The 18,231-nt window shown below is 47.7% G+C and overlaps 1 protein-coding gene across 3 annotated transcripts in view; it reads right to left on the reverse strand.

Annotated features, from left to right (window-relative positions):
- ADAM19 (ADAM metallopeptidase domain 19) overlaps positions 1–15,329 on the reverse strand; it is a 51,251-nt gene extending 35,922 nt beyond the window's left edge. The window contains exons 1-3 of one of the 3 annotated variants that reach the window (XM_024106802.3): positions 14,833–15,329; positions 12,581–12,657; positions 7,603–7,673 (exon numbers count right to left, since the gene is read on the reverse strand). In XM_024106802.3, coding sequence (XP_023962570.2) covers positions 7,603–7,673; positions 12,581–12,657; positions 14,833–14,926 — 242 coding nt within the window. In that variant the 5' untranslated portion in view covers positions 14,927–15,329. The remainder of the gene's footprint in view (positions 1–7,602; positions 7,674–12,580; positions 12,658–14,832) is intronic. The other 2 variants (XM_005300001.5, XM_042850997.2) reach the window with 2 other exon arrangements.
- Between the last annotated feature and the right edge of the window lie 2,902 nt (positions 15,330–18,231).

The raw sequence follows: 18,231 nt of genomic DNA on the forward strand, positions 1-18,231 counted from the left end.
GCATCACTGTCCCAAAGGCAATCACCCCACTGCAAGGTGATATAAGGCCAGCCAGCACCGGCGCTGTCAAGCTCTTTCTCCCCCTCCGCTGATGGTGTGTCAGGAAAAACAGGGCATGGGTGGAGGAAAGGATCCGTGGGGCTGGGAGTAACCCTCTCCCATGCTGATTCCTGGCCATGGTTTCAGGTATTGGGGCGATCTGAGGCCTGCCTAAGTTAGAGTAGCCCTCAGGCTGCTCTAACCAGCAGAGAGGCTGGCTCTCAACACCCACACTCACCCCTCCCTGACCTGCACACATCAGCTGCACCCAAGAGCATCCGACTTCCCCATGCTGGAGCTGGGAGGCTGGCTGGAAAGAGGCTGCTGCTGCCAGTTTTCATTGAACGGACATCCTGGGGAGCCAGGTCAGCTCTGAGCAAGGCAGCCAAATGAGCAAAGGCCTGGCCCGCTGCCACAACGTACAGCTGTCTTAAAGACGCTGTTCTGCTGAAGACCGGCTTGGAGTGATCTTGGCCCAGTGCAGCTCCGTCAATGATGTCATTGTTTTAAACAAAGGGCCCATCTTAATGCCACTGAGCTGCTGTGTGAAGGGCCTGCAGGGAAGGCCTGGTCTCCTAACTCAGGGGTGTCTCTGGTTTGCTGTCTCAGACACAGCGACAGGGCAGGTCGAGTAGTCAGTGAATGAGGCTGGCGGCATTTTGTGGGAGAAGGTAACGGAGACGGCGCACGGGATGCAGGGAGACCCTGCTGGGAGGCTGGTCCCCAGGGTTCCCTGGAGAGCACTGCCTGCAGCCCAGTCAGCTAAACAGAACAGGGAGGGAATCAGAGGAAAGACTGGGGATGAAAGACTCCCTTCCCTCTTCCTTTTCCTGTCAGATCTCCAAAGAACAGCAGAAAGCAAGATAAACAAATTGCAAATAGATGGCAGGGAAGGAGGCCCCGGGAAGCCCCTAACTGCCCCTGGAGTCAAGACTTGGCAGCACCGGGGCTTAGATAAGACCAGGGCTAGATAAGGGCTGAATAATACATTTGGTGGGAGATTTTCCAAGTCGCCTAGGAAGTTTAGAGGCACATTAATTTAAATGGGAATTGGGGTCCAATCCCTAAGTGGCTTTGGAAAAATCTCTGACAGGGTTTCCACAATAAATTGGTCTTCCGGTGTCTTAGAGCCAGTAAAATATTTACAACAAGCATAATCGACTAGCACAACCCTGTGTCGTGCTGGGAACCTTCAATGACCAATTATCTCAATGGGAGGTGCTCAGAAATGATATACTCAGAGGTCTTCAACTGAGATTGGCTGGGCTCCAGTGGACGTCCATGGTTGTCCTTTGAGACGGGTGGGTTCTTCTAATGAACTAAGTGGAGCTAACAACTCGGTTGAGGATTGTGATACAATGCCGTCAGTCTGGATGGGTAGGTGCCATTTTTAAAATAAATACAAATATCTTGGATGCATGAACACAATTTTTCAAAAACCAACAGGCCACAGATCTCTTGTGGGAAATGTCAGCTGTTTTCATTTTGGTCTAGAGACCGACCGTAGCGAGTCTATAACCGGATTGAGAGCTCTGAATTTTTTCCATCCCTCTCTCTTTGCAAAAAAATAATAAATCTGCCCAAACTGATTGCCAAGAACATTTTGGGGTGGGAGGGATTCGTTTCCCTGTCAGGGTTTCTACATCAGATTTGTCTGCATTTGGGGGCTATTTCTTCTTTCAGAGTGGAGCTACTCCATTGACTGCAGCAGAATCACACCGGTGTACCAGAGGAGACTTTGACCCCTCTTCTCCGGACACTTTGCTAAAATCCCCCGACAGAGTTTATTGTGAGAAACTCAGCCAACCCTTCCCTCTAACATCCAGCCTGGTAGTAATATTTGTCAGGGCTGCTTTTTGACATCCAACTGCAACGGGAGAGGAAAACAAGTAAGCCCTTATGTAAAACCTGACACATTTTCAAATAGAATCATAGACTATCAGGGCTGGAGGGGACACAGGAGGTCATCTAGTCCAACCCCCTGCTCAAAGCAGGACCAATCTTCAACTAAATCATCCCAGCCAGGGCTTTGTCAAGCCTAACCTTAAAAACCTCTAAGGAAGGAGATTCCACTACCTCCTTAGGTAACACATTCCAGTGCTTCACCACCCTCCTAGTGAAAAAGTTTTTCCTAACATCCAACCTAAACCTCCCCCACTGCAACTTGAGACCATTACTCCTTGTTCTGTCATCTGGTACCACTGAGAAAAAGTCTAGATCCATCCCCTTTGGAACCCCCTTTCAGGTAGTTGAAAGCAGCTATCAAATCCCCCCTCATTCTTCTCTTCTGCAGACTAAACAATCCCAGTTCCCTCAGCCTCTCCTCATAAGTCATGTGCTCCAGACCCCTAATCATTTTTGTTGCCCTCCGCTGGATTCTTTCCAATTTTTCCACATCCTTCTTGTAGTGTGGGGTCCAAAACTGGACACAGTCCTCCAGATGAAGCCTCACCAATGCCGAATAGAGGGGAATGATCATGTCCCTTGATCTGCTGGCAATGCCCCTACTTATACAGCCCAAAATGCCATTAGCCTTCTTGGTAACAAGGGCACACTGCTGACTCATATCCAGCTTCTCATCCACTGTAACCCCTAGGTCCTTTTCTGCAGAACAGTTGCCTAGCCATTCGGTCCCAAGTCTGTAACAGTGAATGGGATTCTTCTGTCCTAAGTGCAGGACTCTGCACTTGTCCTTGTTGAACCTCATCAGGTTTCTTTTGGCCCAATCCTCTAATTTGTCTAGGTCCCTCTGTATCCGATCCCTACCCTCCAGCATATCTACCACTCCTCCCAATTTAGTGTCATCTGCAAACTTGCTGAGAGTACAGTCCACGCCATCCTCCAGATCATTAATGAAGATATTGAACAAAACCAGCCCCAGGACCGACCCTTGGGGCACTCCGCTTGATAGCTGGAATCCAAGGCTCTTTGCTAGTGCTGGTGACTCAGATGCACACGAAGCCTGGAACCTGCACATCTCACTTTCTCAAGGCCCTTTCCTCGGGTAACGAGAACACGTTTGTTGCTCTGGCAAAACAGGCTTGGAAGGGGAGGCGACTCTCCAGCGCTGAAGGTAAAACGCAGCTGCCTGTTTCAGAGTATTGAAAAGACTCCTCTCAGGCAGGTCAGTGACATTTGGGGTAGAAGAGCCATGCAATGAAGTCACGGCTGCAGCGCAAAGTCAGCACCACGTCCTGCTGCACTTAGCAATGGATAATGCAAACATATCAAGAGGAAGAGGAAAGGAAATGGATTTCCTGGCTGGGAAGTCATGCAATCACTGCAGCCAGGGAACAGATAATTCAGAGGGGTACGTTCCTTTCTCTCCTCCCCCGCCTTACAAAGAAATCACTAACCAGCCCAAACGAAAGAGGAGGAGGAAGAGCAGCTGCATGTCTCCAGGTGCCAACTCCGTTTTCCTAATGGTAAAAAAGCCCTTCGTGAGCCCAGCCGAGCAGGTCAAATGCTTCCTGCCCCTTGCCTCCATGCCACCGCCCCCCATTCCTCCCCCCAATGCAGGAAGCCATTAGATACAGATAGTGTGTGGACACTGTGTGGAAGATCTGGAATATCCTTCCTGCTGGGAGGTGGACAAACCCCTCTCGGTCAGCAGTCACTGAAACCAGTACTGTAGCGGCAGGAAATAACAACCAACCAGTGACCCCCCCCAGCTTCATTATCTGACAGCTCAGAGCATCAGATACAGGGCTCCCTTGTTATTTCAGACACGGAAATGGTACCGTTTAGAGGTGGAATGTTTTTGCTTCTGAGGTAAAAGAGTCTAAAATTAGATTTCTCGGTTGGGCTGGGAGCCTGTGAACTCTGTCTGTGCTAGGAGAGTAACTGCTCTCAGCCAACCACTGTACATTTTGGCTTCCATTGCATGGAATTGGCCTTGCACATGGTTAAAAATGCCCTTTGGGGGCCTGATGCCGTTCCCCTCATTCAAACAAGATGCTTCCTGAGGTCAGCGGGAGCTTTGTCTGCATTAGGAATACGTGATCCAACCCGCTGTTCCCAGCATGGTGCTGTAGCTGTACTACAGCCAACCAGGGGGCAGGACAGGGGCACCCGATCTGACAGAAAGCTACGAGGATAAAGCTACCAATGGTCTGAAAGGCACGTCAGAGCTGCCATATGCTACTGTGACTCCCTCCATGGCTCAGAGGGACTCAAGCATCCCTGGCTGGCCTCTCCCCTGGCAGCTTCAGGCTGATGTGTGGTGAGGAAGGGCAGGACCCATCACTGATGGTCCTCAGCGTAGGTGGACATCTAGGCACCAATCAATCCCCTGCAGTGTCTGGCAGCTTTTCCTGTTGCCACGTGGGAAAACAAATTACTCTCAGATTTGTACAACAGAAGTATCAGCTGTTCTCCCTGATAGAGAGGAACTTCACGGCACGCAGACCTGCTACATGATCAGAAGGGACCATTGTGATCAACATTTGTAGCTTCTCCACTGCACCTCCAGTACACCCCTCTCTTCAGCTCAAAGCTGGTTCTTATTAAACACAAGTCCCTTTAAAAAAAAAAAAAAAAACTCTGTTTTCATCCAAGGTTTAGAATGCAGATTCTTCCATTCCTAAGCCACAGCCAAATGTATGATTGCTCTTATAGGCATCTCCCCATATATTTCTCTCTCCATGCAGTCTTGGACTTTCCAACCCTGCAGCTGCAGGACTTGAGCGTTTCAATGACTTATTAAAATAAAAAGAATTAAATGGCACTAGGGGATATCCTCTTGCTATTGCTCAGATTTTATATGCTATGGCCTAGATTCCTCTGGAACGAAATCATGGTTCTGCCTTTTTCATACTAGCAACACCAACAAAATGGTGTCATTAGTTTCTAACGCACAAAGCCTGTACTCAGGTGTATGGAGTCCACCGTCAGATAGGTGCTGAGTTTATTACAAACTAAATGATAATGTAGCATGTTAACGGGAACAGATGCAATATCCCCTGGTTTACATCTCCTGGGGATGAGCACAATGTGCTCTTCATAAATGTGAAATCAAGGACGTGGCACGAACATTTCTGCCATGCAACACAACCGTTGCATTCAAAACCAACAGCTCTGTCATAGGCACGCGCCAGGGACAAGAGGAGGCCTCATTCCTTAACGCTTGCAAAGGGCTGGAGATTCTCAGATGGACGGCGTCTTATTAGAGCATCCACAACATTCTTGAGGCCCCCCACTTCTTCTGCCTGCTTCATCGTTCCTTCTTCGCTGCCCTTGAATTCCCCTATAACTCGCTGAAATGACTTTGAAAGTGACATCCAAACAACGGCTCTGTTCTCAAACACTTCTCAGCTGCTCATTGGGCCAGTATCCCAATAGCTGTCCCTTAAATGTATGTCTTGTTGCCCGTTCTCCTCTGGGTCTCGGCTTCTGTCTCTGACTATAAGCCTGAGCCTTCACTCCGTGCCCAGGAAAAACTCCTCTGAAGTCAGTGTTAAAGATGATTTTGTATCCTCTATATTTTCTGTGTACTGTGTTTTTATAAGATCTGTTCAAATAGTAGGACTTCATAATGCCATCTGTGTTTATTAATCCTGGTAAGCCAGCATGCTCCCTGATGGAGGGGTATGTATGTGTATCTTGCTGAATGAAAGCCTTACCTCAGGAAGTAAACACAATAGCAAATGGTGTGTGAGCCTCATTCTGTTTACGAACACATGCCGAGAGCCAGACCTCTGATGGAAATCGCACAGCACAGTTCCCAGGAGGTTATGTCATCATATGCTGAATTAACCTGTTACTTGGATTTCTGACAGGACTCTGCTTTTGCCAACCCCTCCTGGACTGTGAATAAATTCATCTCTACAGTACTACAAAGCACAAATGCTGCAATAGGTTTAAGACCTGACAGCCAAAGGAAATAGACCCCAATGGTGGTGTCCTATCTACAGTAGCAGTTAGATAATTTACAGCATTGCTTCAGAGATGGCTACTGCTCACAATTGCTACACTGTTCATTTTGCTTCTGTAGACAGGACTTAGCTAGGAATGGCAGTAGAGTTTGGTCCCCTCTCTATGCTTTGGTACTTTCAAAGCCCAGAGATGTTGATAGGTGGAATATTTATAACATTTTCTGTTAGCACAAGTGCAGAATTGGCTCTGCAGTGTCTTCAATGCTGAAAGTCCCAGCAGCTTATCCTTAGGATATAGTCCTTCACAGAAACCCCTTCCCAGAATCTACTTTCATCTGATTTCGGATACTGCCTTACCCCATGCCAAGAGAAGCCGGGCTCCCCTTCAAACTATCCCGCAAATCAGTTATGTTCGTATGTCACCATAAACACGAATTACAGTTGTATATCCATATTGCGGCATTTCCTTGCACTCTTAGGGAAGGAGAAAAGTGATCCTAGGTTTGACTGGTATGTCTGCACTATATACTTAAATAGGGTAAGTAGTATTATTCCAGGGTATAAATACATTAGTGGGTACTAGGAGAAAAAACACTCAACTGGAACGCACTATATAAATCTGACACAGAAAGAAATCCAACATCAATGGATTAAAATTGGCAAGGGCCAGCTATATAAGAAAAGTCTTGGCTGCTCTTCCATCATTAGAATCTAATCCACTTGCCTGGCAAAGGATCTGGTATAAAAAAGTACCAAAGAATCTACATCCAAACTCCAGCAGCTAAATCATCGTGCCTACCTATATCCACTGGTACTTCATTTGGATACAGTATTCTTCTTCGCTTCCTATCCCAAACTACTATGTACTGTTCCTGTGTGCTGTCAACCAGCTGCTATGTTCTACCCCAGAGGTGGCTGAATTTCTGTAGTCAGTGCAAGTGAAAACATTTCTTTAGGCCACTTTAGGATGAACGGCATTAGAGAAATATAAGTTTCACTGTCATTCCTTGTAAGAGACCTGGAGTGGAATCCCTTATGAGTAACATAACATACAAAATCCACATTAGAGCTTTTTACTGATAAAAAAAATAATCATTGAGCCATTTGGTGAACAATCCAGTTCACTAGCATCAGGTAAAGAGTAACAAGAAATCATTGTCTAGTTAACACAGGTACTAACTGTTACATGACATGGGTTTATATACTGTGGGACAGATTGCCCCAAAGCTGGCATATATTGACAGAGCTCCACAGAAGTCACTCTACCAGCTGAAGGTCAGACCCAGCGTAGTCTTATCATGCACAAGAGCGGCACGCATTTCCCCCACTCAGAGTATGTCTAAACCACAGTGGCACACTACGGCGCAGCACAGACATTTCCTACATTGACAAAAGGGGATGGTCAATTGATATAGTTAATCCACAGCGAGGCTGAAGGAAGAATTTTTCCATGAATCTGACTGCGTCTACGGTGGGGGCTTAGGATCAACCTAACTATGTCACACAGGGCACGACATTTTTCACAGCCCTGAGCAATGTCGCTAGGTCAGTCTAAGCTCTAGGTTTAGACCAGCCCTTAGAGTGTGAGCCAAAGTGCAGTGAAGCCAACAGGAAGAGCTCTGAATCAGCTCCTTATTCATCACCTTCAGGAGCAGATGGCACAGGGCATACAATGGACAAGCACACTTACTCATTCTTCTCAACATCCAGGAGGAGCTCTCTCCCCTCGACGGTCATCTTGACTTCGGCTTTGAATGGGTGCTGCATGCAACAGAGAAACTGCCCATTACACATACAGCGCGATCACTGGGAATACCTAAGTGTTCATCAACACGGCAATTACTTTGTTTGCAAGTGCAAACCCTTATCCCACCCTACAGCGGTGAGCACGTCTCCCACCTCAGCTGTGCCTAATAATGCTCAAGAGGAACGATGTGTTGTTACTTCTTTGGAAACATGGACAGGTCCCATGCCTTGGAGCCCAGGGAATGCTTGGTCACTGGAAAATCATCCTAGCACGATTTGCCTGATGCAGAGCTGTGTTTACACTATTTCTTAGCAGATGGCACTAAAACCAAACTGATATCTCCTACCTGACCCACTCCGAGACACATTTATTTTAATGGTGAAATATAACCAGCATCCGTGAGGATCTATTTTCATAGCACCCCAAGAGAGTTTGGTCCCCAAATCCCACTGGCATTCCCTGGGAGTATGATGCCTAATTCCCATGGCCTCCTTTGAAAAATCCAAGCCCTGCTTTGGATGGTAGCTCTAGTACTGGGCCCTGTCTACAATGAAATTTGAAACGGTGATAGCAATTTATTAGAGAATGCCAGGACTTCGTTTAATAACACGGTTTTGCAAGCCATTTCATAATAGAGCCTGAAGCACCTGTTCTCAAACTGAGGCCCATGGACTTCTTGTGGCTCACGGAGTCCTGCTCATGGCCTGCAAAAATTAAACCCAAGCAGTGGGGAATTGGGTTGCTGGAGGCGGAGCTGGTCCAGGAAAGACGCTTTCTTCTACAAAGTGAAGTGTTGGAGAACCACTGGTTTATAGCATGCACAATTTGTATAAAGTCTCCTGCCCAGAAAAACTATTCAACATATACTGAAACTGCAGCCCCGCTGGTCTACAATATATGCTAGACACAATAGTCTACCTTTCTAGGATGTACTCAGAGACATGGTTCTCTATGAAGGTCCTAAGATCATTTCAAATGTCAATATAGATAGGTCCAAAGATCAGGGGGTACGTCTAGATTTACAGTATACAGATATATAGCTGTATTTAGGTAGAGCAAGTTATGTGTATCCCTAGCTTTAAATAAATGGTAGGGCTGGAAGAAGACAAACTGGAGGTGTGCATTGTACACAGGTGAGGCGTATACACCTGCTAGACAGGATGCATTACCTGAAAAGTGTTCCCAGTAACCACTACATTATAATTATTTTCATTATTAGGCAGATACAATTAAAACACAAAGGGGGAGAGGGAGAGAGATCAGGGATATAAACTATACCCAAGCACCTCATTACTAGATGTGTCTGCTATTACTGACTTATTTTTCAGTACAGTATTTTTATACTAATTCACATAAAGGAACATGGGCCCGTTCAGCTCAGAAACAGAAACAAGTTTTAAATGATCACAGAGCTGATAAAAATTAGCTGCTTCTTAGCAGAAGTGGTCTGAAACGTAAAATGTAAGTTGACTCAGTACAACTGAGAATATTAAAAGATTTTCTCAGTACAACTGAGGATATTACAAGATTTTCTATTAAGGGAAGTTGCCTCCTAAGGAGGCACGAAAGGCTGCTCTTACTCGATTAGAATGATAAGATAAGGAGTTATTAAGAAATAAGAGCGTCAGGTTATTTCCTCATCTGCCTTACTCAATGTGCAAGTGGATTTCATACCACAGAAATCAAGTGAAACAATAAGAGTATTCTAAAGACTTGCTTGGCTGAAACATTCTGTCAGTCAACGTGTGTGTTCAGATCCCTTTGTGTTAATCCCAACTCTAGTGTCAACTAAAAATTTTTTCTTTCATATCCACGTGGCAGGTCTTCATTCTGATATTCTGGTCTTCTGCTAATCCTGTGCTTATGGAAGACAATGGGAGTCTTTCCTTGGCTTCCATGACTCAGGCCATTAGATATTATATCCAGCAGACAACATTGGTTTGTAATTGCAAAGGGCCAAATTCTGGTTTCATTGGATCCAAGCTGCAACTGGTGCTCAGCACGGGTCTATTGTTGAGCTGCTAAGTGAGACACGGCACAAACACAGGCCGGTTTAACTGTAGCTCAGAGCCTTGTGTGTCACTGAACCTCTCCATACAGTTGATGCTGACAAGATTTTCCCTGCCCCCCCCCCATCCTGTTTTGTTTTTAGGGTCCTGTTAACAGTTGGACCTGAAATATACTAGTTGTAACTGCTCATGCTTGCTTGTTGCTAGCAGGGTTCTTGAATCCAATGAGAATTTGCCTGAATAAACATTGACGAGGGATCTTAGGATCTGACAATTTGTCTAAGGGTAAGTGCTGGTCAGATGCCCTTGTGTTCTTTGTGGACAGGTCTGTGATTAAGAATAACCAAATACCTCCACAATACATTAAGAACATAAGAATGTCCATAATGGGTCAGACCAATGATGCATGTAGCCAAGCAGCTGGTCTTCCAACAGTGGCCAATTCCAGGTGCTTCAGAGGGAATGAACAGAACAGGTCAACTTATTGAGTGATCGATCCTCTGTCGTCCAGTCCCTGCTTCCGGCAGTCAGAGGTTTAGCGTCACCCAGAGGGCAGGATAGCGTCCCTGATCATCTTGGCTAATAGCCATTGATGGACCTATCCTTCATCAACTTATCTAATTCTTTTTTGAACCCTGTTATAGTCTTGGCCTTCGCAACATCCTCTGGCAAAGAGTTTCACAGGTTGACTGTGCATCGTGTGAAGCAATACTTCCTTTTGTTTGTTTTAAACTTGCCGCCTATTCATTTCAGAGGGTGAGCCCTGGTTCTTGCATCATTGCAATGATGTTATTGAGTGGGAGACTGTTCGGCCTGATCCTGAGAGCAAGTTACCTACCATAGCTCCTGTTCATCACAATACACTATAAAAGCTTCCCAGAAGTTCTCACAGTATTGACAAAAAGAACAGGAGTCCTTGTGGCACCTTAGAGACTAACAAATTTATTTGAGCGTAAGCTTTCGTGGGCTACAGCCCACTTCATCGGATGCATGCAGTGGAAAATACAGTAGGAAGATATATATATATATATACACACACACACATACATACACACACACACACACAGAGAGAACATGAAACTGATCACTCTCTTTATAGTGTGTATGGTAACACCCACTGTTTCCTGTTCTCTGTGTGTATATATATCTTCCTACTGTATTTTCCACTGCATGCATCCGATGAAGTGGGCTGTAGCTCACGAAAGCTTACTCTCTAATAAATTTGTTAGTCTCTAAGGTGCCACAAGTACTCCTGTTCTTTTTGCGAATACAAACTAACACGGCTGCTACTCTGAAACTTGTCATAGTATCGAGTGATTCATACCCTGGATATGCCAAGGCTGTAACTACTTATATCGTTAAAAAGAGCCTAAGGATAGTGGTGAAGGTTCCTCTCCCTGGCTAGTTCCCAATTGCATTTGACCTTGCGCTGTAGTTTTGGTTAGAGTGGTTACTAAACTCTTCAAGGGAACCGGCGTGTGTGTGCTGAGAGGAAGAAGGATGGTTTTGTGGCTAATGCACAGGACTGGGACTCAGGAGATCATGCTCTACCACAGACTGCCTGTGTGAACTTGGTCAAGTCACTGAACCCTTACCTCATGGGGTTTCTGGGAGGCAAAACCCAGGCTGAAAACCATCACTCATGTGAGCAGCCTTTATTCTTGAGAGGACTCCCCGTGATATCCATGGGACACTCACCTAGGGGTGCAGCATTCAGGCCCTGACTGGGAATGGACCATTCCCCCTAGATCTGAACATGGAGAGATGCAGAGGAAGCAGGTGAACCTCCCTCCATTATCCTCCTCTGCTTTCTACCTCTGGAGACTTGTCTGAGGCTCCAGAAGAGGGCCAGGGCGTGTTTCTCATCCTCCCTGGCACCCAAGGGTGACTCCGCTGAGAAGGCGACACAGCCCCAAGCTGCATTACCCTTTCCATGGCCCTCACTCTTTGCAACAGAGTCCGCTTCATGGAACTTCCTGAGATTTGCTGCTGGCAAAACAACCCTGTTAGTGCGAGTCTAATGGAGCTGCCCTGCCAGACACTGTGGGAGCCTGTTGAGAGCAGGCGTGAAGGCACGGGGCATAGGGATCCAACAGATCACTGGGTGTTGGAGCTGGATGCAGCTTCTTCCATGAGGGAAAACCTGCCTTCCCACACCTGACTCAGATTTGGAGCAAACTCCCAAGGAGACCGGCACTGAGTTATCCTGCCTCTGGGCCTCCCTCCTTAAGGTTTTTGCTACTGGAGGCCACAGACAGCCTGTTACTGTTATCATTGATGGGTGTGTTAAATGGCTGCTGGGCTCTTCCCCTGAGGCAGCTGCATTTCAGTGGTGGGTGCAATCTTAATACATATTCTAAAGGGATCCTTCATAATGGAAAGTGATATAGCAGCAAGAGTTATTTGTTATTATTGCTCTGCAAGCCAAAGCCAGGGTACCGACTACGCTCTGTCTCCTAACCTGGAACACACATCCGCCACAAATGCAGGGCAAGTCTGCCTCCGTATTCTGCCCAGCAATGGCTCTCTGGAGGTAGGATTCCAGCTTGGAGCTGAGATACTGTGCACAGAGAGCAGTGCTTTATCGGCATTGGGTCCGGGGATCTTACCGGCAGGTCATCCTTAGCCCCACTCTGTAGCACTCCCCTACGGCACCATATGCCAAGTGGGTACATGGCAGCCTATGAGTTTTGGGGAGAGTCCAGATCACAGCAAACAGCTCCTCTCTATGCTGATGCGTTTTTTTATATGTTCCTATAGCCTGCATGTGCCTCCAGTGACCGGGATCTGGCCTGAAGAATTTAAGAGACATCACCAGATCCAGTCAACCATTTCGCACCTTGGGAGAGAATAGTTGAAAAAAAAAAAAAATTTAAGAGCACCTTTCCTGTCAACATGGTCATATGACATACCTTCACGCTTCCTGTGGCTTTCCACTGCAGCGTTATTTCTTCCTGGTACAGCTGTGGGCCAACAGTGTTGTTTTCTCCTGGGGAGCACAGACAGTTGCTCAGAATCAAAACTCCACTGCAAAGCCCAGTATTTAAAGTTTAATCCTGCCCCATCAGAGACAATGGGGCTTAATGGAACAGGGTCAGAGCCTTCAAAAGACAACATATAAACAGCAAAAAGCAAGAACTGTTTGAATTATTTGGCCACTAATGTCTCTAAATACACTTAAGTACATTGTTTAATATTAGCAGCAGAAAAGATTTTCCTTATAATTTTTTACATCTACATTTCGGAAAGTCCAGACATATGCAAGCACAGGCATTGATCCAGCAAAGCACTTAAGCATGTGCTTGAATTTAAGCACACGAGCTATCGGACTGATTTAAATGAGGCAGCGCCTATATTTAAAAACACGTGCTGTGCTGGATTGGGGGCCGTGTGCTCAACTCCTCTCTGGATCAGGCCTGTAATAAATATACAAACCATGGATAAGTTCACTGGACAGAGCAATAATTGTTGAAGAGGATTTTTAAATAGGAGTTTAAAAAGGCACATTCATTGCTGGAACAAAGATGGAGAAACTCCCTGAAGCACTTAAATAATTCTCTTAGTTTGAAACTTACGGGCATGGCCAACGTGTCCAACAACCACATAGCAATGCCCAGTGATGCTTTCCCCTTGAAAGCAGGTCTGTCTATTCTTTCCCCTGAGACAAGGCCCATGTGAGGTAATATCTTTCATTGAACCAATTTCTGTTGGTGAAAGAGAGAAACTTTTGTGCTCCACAGACCTCTTCTTCAGGTCTGGGAAACAGAATGGGGAAAGGTTTCAGAGTAGCAGCCGTGTTAGTCTGTATCCGCAAAAAGAACAGGAGTACTTGTGGCACCTTAGAGACTAACAAATTTATTAGAGCATAAGCTTTCGTGGACTACAGCCCACTTCTTCGGATGCATATAGAATGGACTTGACCAAGGTCACACAGGCAGTCTGTGGTAGAGCATGATCTCCTGAGTCCCAGTCCTGTGCATTAGCCACAAAACCATCCTTCTTCCTCTCAGCACACACACGCCGGTTCCCTTGAAGAGTTTAGTAACCACTCTAACCAAAACTACAGCACAAGGTCAAATGCAAATGGGAACTAGCCAGGGAGAGGAACCTTCACCACTATCCTTAGGCTCTTTTTAACAATATAAGTAGAATGGACTCCATTCTATATGCATCCGAAGAAGTGGGCTGTAGTCCACGAAAGCTTATGCTCTAATAAATTTGTTAGTCTCTAAGGTGCCACAAGTACTCCTGTTCTTTTTTAGAATGGGGAAAGACGTTCTCATGACATCTAAACTCATCGAGTTCTCTTTCGCTACTCTTCCAGACCCCTTCCAGCCGATTTGTATCATGGAATGCTTCCCCAAGTACAGTGAGATGAAATACATAATTTGCCGTATCTGTCTTTCCTGCATTTGACTCGGGTGTAAAAGCCCCTGGTGTCAAAGCCTTCACAAGACACTCAGAGGGTAATCCACTGGGGACAGTGACAGCAAGTGGAAGAGAATCTTATTCTAATAGCCAGCTTGAAAATGGGCTGAATTCAGTCTGCCCCCAACCCACCAACCCAAGATTTAGGACCCTGTGATTAACCGCCAGTTAAAAATGCTCCTGGGTTTAATGAGACAAGGCGGGCGAGGGACTCTCTGTTGCCCAAAGAAACAAGCTCTTCTTCCCGGCTAATGTCTATCCCAGCCTGCTGACCTGCAATTAGGGCTGTCACCCATCCAAGGCGATCATTGCTTTCCTGCGGAGCTGGGTTTTTGCAGCTGGGAGTGTGTTGCAGGGAGAGAGAGGAACCTCTGCTATTCCACGCCGCTAGAAATCCCCAGGGCACATCCTGGGGATGGACCCTGGACCCAGCAGCAGACAAGACATTGCTGATAACCAGGTATCCCCCAATACCAGGATTTTCTGTAGGGGCAGTGCAGCCTGCAATGCGTATTCGCTGGGTGTTCTTGTTGATTTGCTAGGACGCTGGCTGTGCTATCCCTGCGGCTAACCCTTCTGTTCAGAGGGAAGGTGGGGAAGATACAAAAGAACAGAGAGAAAAGAGGGGGGGAGAGGAGGTACATCATCATGGCCAGGAGCCGGGGTTCGAATAAAGCCCCACCGGTTCACCCCACCCAGGGTTCCCACCGCCTGGCATCTTCCCCCGCGGACTTACCTCTCCAGCCGGCTGCCTCCAGGGCGGGGAGAAACCGCAGCAGCAGCAGGAAAGGCGCCGGGGAGCCCCAGGCTGGCCCCGCAGCTCCAGGCATGGCTCCGCGGGGCGGCTGGCACCCTCCAGACCCGCCGGGGGGCTGGCAGAGGCTCCCCGCCCAGGCTCGCTCGGCGGCTCGCTGCAGGCTCGGGTTCCGCCCGGCGAACTGGCGGCCGCTCAGCGGCAGGCGCCTCTCCCCACGCACAGCCCGGAGCCAGCCCCCGAGTCCGCCCAATGGGGGCGTCCCCCCTCCGCCAGCCAGACGGGCCAGAGATGTCCGGGACAATCCGCCGAGCTGCGCACCCGGCCCCGGCACGGACTGCACCTTGCGAGCTCGCACAGCGGCTCAGAAACCCTCCCAAAGGCAAAGCATGCGCAAAGGGAGCCGGGGGTGTCTTCCCGAGTCTGCAGGCAGCCTGGCACCATCGCGGAGCGCTGCTAAGGGTCTGGCTCATCATCTCCGTCAGCGTTAGCTCTGGGGCCCAATGATGGCAGTTTAAATGGCAACACCATGAACTCTTGCCAATCCCCAAAGCCCCAGTTATCCCCCACCTAACTTCCCACACTTCCAGCCTCCTGCCCGTCTGCTCCCCCGTTGGAGTTATAGGCTGGCAATCCAAAAATGTAGAACGCACTGAAAACTTGGGCACAGGGCAACCCAAATAGACTTTACTCTCCAGACAAACAGCAGCAGGGGGCCTGTATTGAGTGTTTCTATCCATTTTCATAGTTGATCTCCTCAATCCCTCCATAGTTGAAGGTTTGTCTCCAAAGAGACATTTTAAGTCCCTCACCTCCTGGTGAGTGCATTGCCAACAGAATGAGCGGAGCCAGGCAGAAGTTTACAGAGAGAGAAACTGAGGTAAGGAACAGGAAGGACAGCTCTGAACTGCAGAACTTCTCTGCTGCCCCCTCTCTGTCCCTAGCACAGATGGCATGGCTGGCGGACATTGGGCTGTGGCTAGGACCTCCCTAACTGCTGCAAGGGCCCTCTCAGGGGCATAACCAGTCAATGCAACCTGGCGCAGCCCTCTTCCACCTCTGCAGCAGCAAGTCCACCTTGGGCTGGACCCCACAAGGGCTGAACCAGAGGTGCAGAGGTTCTTGGGCAGAGCCAGCGGGATGTATGCATGATCTCTATGTTTATCTGATTATCTCTGACATATGCGTGACTACAACAGGGTTCAAAAAAAGAACTAGGTAAGTCCATGGAGGATAGGTCCATCAATGGCTATTGGTCAGGATGGGCAGGGATGGTGTCCCTCGCCTCTGTTTGCCAGAAGCTGGGAAGGGGCGACAGGGGATGGATCACTTGATGATTTACCTGTTCTGTTCATTCCCTCTGGGGCACCTGGCACTGACCACTCTCAGAAGACAGGATACGGGGCTAGATGGATCACTGGTCTGACCCAGTATGGCCATTCTTATGTTCTTATCTCCCCACCAGCCCTGTGGATGTACCCCCAGGAAAATAAATACATCTCCAAGCCAATGGAATTGTGCTTCAGGAGAGTGCAATGGTTGGGGGGCGGTGTCCTAGGGCATGGCCATCCCAGAGCTCCCCCTTCTGCTCAGACACAGCCCTACCAGCCCTTGCTGCCTCAGTTTCCTGCCCCACAGTAGGTCTCCTCAGTTTGCCACACACCAATGAGTGCTGGAGATGTGGTTTGGCCCTCTGCCAAGTCACAAACAAACATAACCCGTCCTGGGGTAACAAAAGTCCAACTCAAGAGTCCCAACAAGCCTCAGGCCCTTCAGACCACCCGAATCTCAGTCCCTTTTTTGGTTATCTTGGAGTCTTGCCCTCTGCTCTGGTGCAGAGCAGTCAGCCCCTGGGCTGGGTCCCCTAGAGAACCCTCCTTTTGCAGAGCCTGGCTCAGGGTCTTCAAAAGAAACCTACCCACTCCCTGTGGTTGTACACCCTCAGACTGAACACTCCCAGCATTTTATGAAGCCCAGGTGTCCATTAATCTATCATTGCTGCCCCTTAGGCCCATTCCTTCAACAAATTAATGATGGCACGGGTGTAATAGATTAGACTAGCCGGCTTTTAACCCATCCTAGTCCATGATGGAGTTTCACCCCATCACAGGCTACCAGGGACATTGCTGGCATAGAAGCACCAGGCTTCTGCATAGACAGACCTGGCCTCCCCCAGTGAGGCCAGGTCTGTCTATGCAGAAGCCTGGTGCTTCTGTCTATGTTTTCAGCTCTGAGAACCCAATTCCCAGAGCTGAAAACACAATAGAGTTTGAGTTGCTCAAGCAAAGACTAGGCCTTCTAGGGCAAAGAGAAGCATTTCCTCATAGTTCAATTCTACACCAGAAGAACTGAGGACAAGTTATTGGGGTCTATGCAGGGATTACCGGTTACGATTCTGTGGCCTGTGTTTTGCAGGCCAGACTAGTTGATCATAGAATCATAGACTTTAAGGTCAGAAGGGTGTAGTCTGACCTCCTGACCAATGCAGGCCACAGAATCTCACTCATCCTTTCCTGTAACAAACCCCTAACCTTTGTCCGAGCCACTGAAGTCCTTAAATGATGATTTAAAGACTTCAAGATGCAGAGAATCCTCCAGCAAGTGACCCATGTCCCATGCTGCAGAGGAAGGCGAAAAACTCCCAGGGCCCATAATGGTCCCTTCTGCCCTTTTCTATTCCTTGATTCAAGGAAACACATCACATTATCTACTTTTGCTTACATTTTCTGGAGACTCCCAGCATGAATGTCCACACTTTCCCCAAAGATGAGGATGATTAATCATGTTTATTAGGGCAGTGCCTAAGGGCCAGCCAAAAATGGGTCTCTATTGTGCTAGGTGCTGTACAAACCTGGAAAGAGACGATCCCTGCCTCGAAGAGCCGGCAATCTAAATGGACAAGATAGACCCAGGTGGAGGAAGGGGTTGGACACACATGCTGCATGAGCAGTGGGACGGCAGCAAACGTCACGTTAGTTCCACGATTTTTTTCTTCCTTTTGGTGGGTTTTCTTAGGAGGGGATTTGCTACATGGGAAGGGAAGGGAGCTCAGGGGGACAGAGCAGGGTAAGAGGGGCAGCTATGGAGTAGAGCTGAGGTGAAAAGATCTACACCAGCTAAAACTTCATCCACCCTGCAAGATGTGCTTCCATAGATGTGGATTTCTTTATGAATTGTCCTCCTGTGATTCATGATAAATGTAGCTAGAGATCATGACCTGAAGATTTAGGCATGTAATTTTTATTGAGAGGGATCTATATTTAAAAATCAGAAGTAAGAATGTAAGAACATAAGAACGGCCATACTGAGTCAGACCAAAGGTCCATCTAGCCAATGCCAGGTGCCACAGAGGGAATGAACAGAACAGCTAATCATCAAGTG

Source organism: Chrysemys picta, chromosome 8 (genome assembly GCF_011386835.1).
Source record: "Chrysemys picta bellii isolate R12L10 chromosome 8, ASM1138683v2, whole genome shotgun sequence".
Taxonomy (NCBI): Eukaryota; Metazoa; Chordata; order Testudines; family Emydidae; genus Chrysemys; species Chrysemys picta.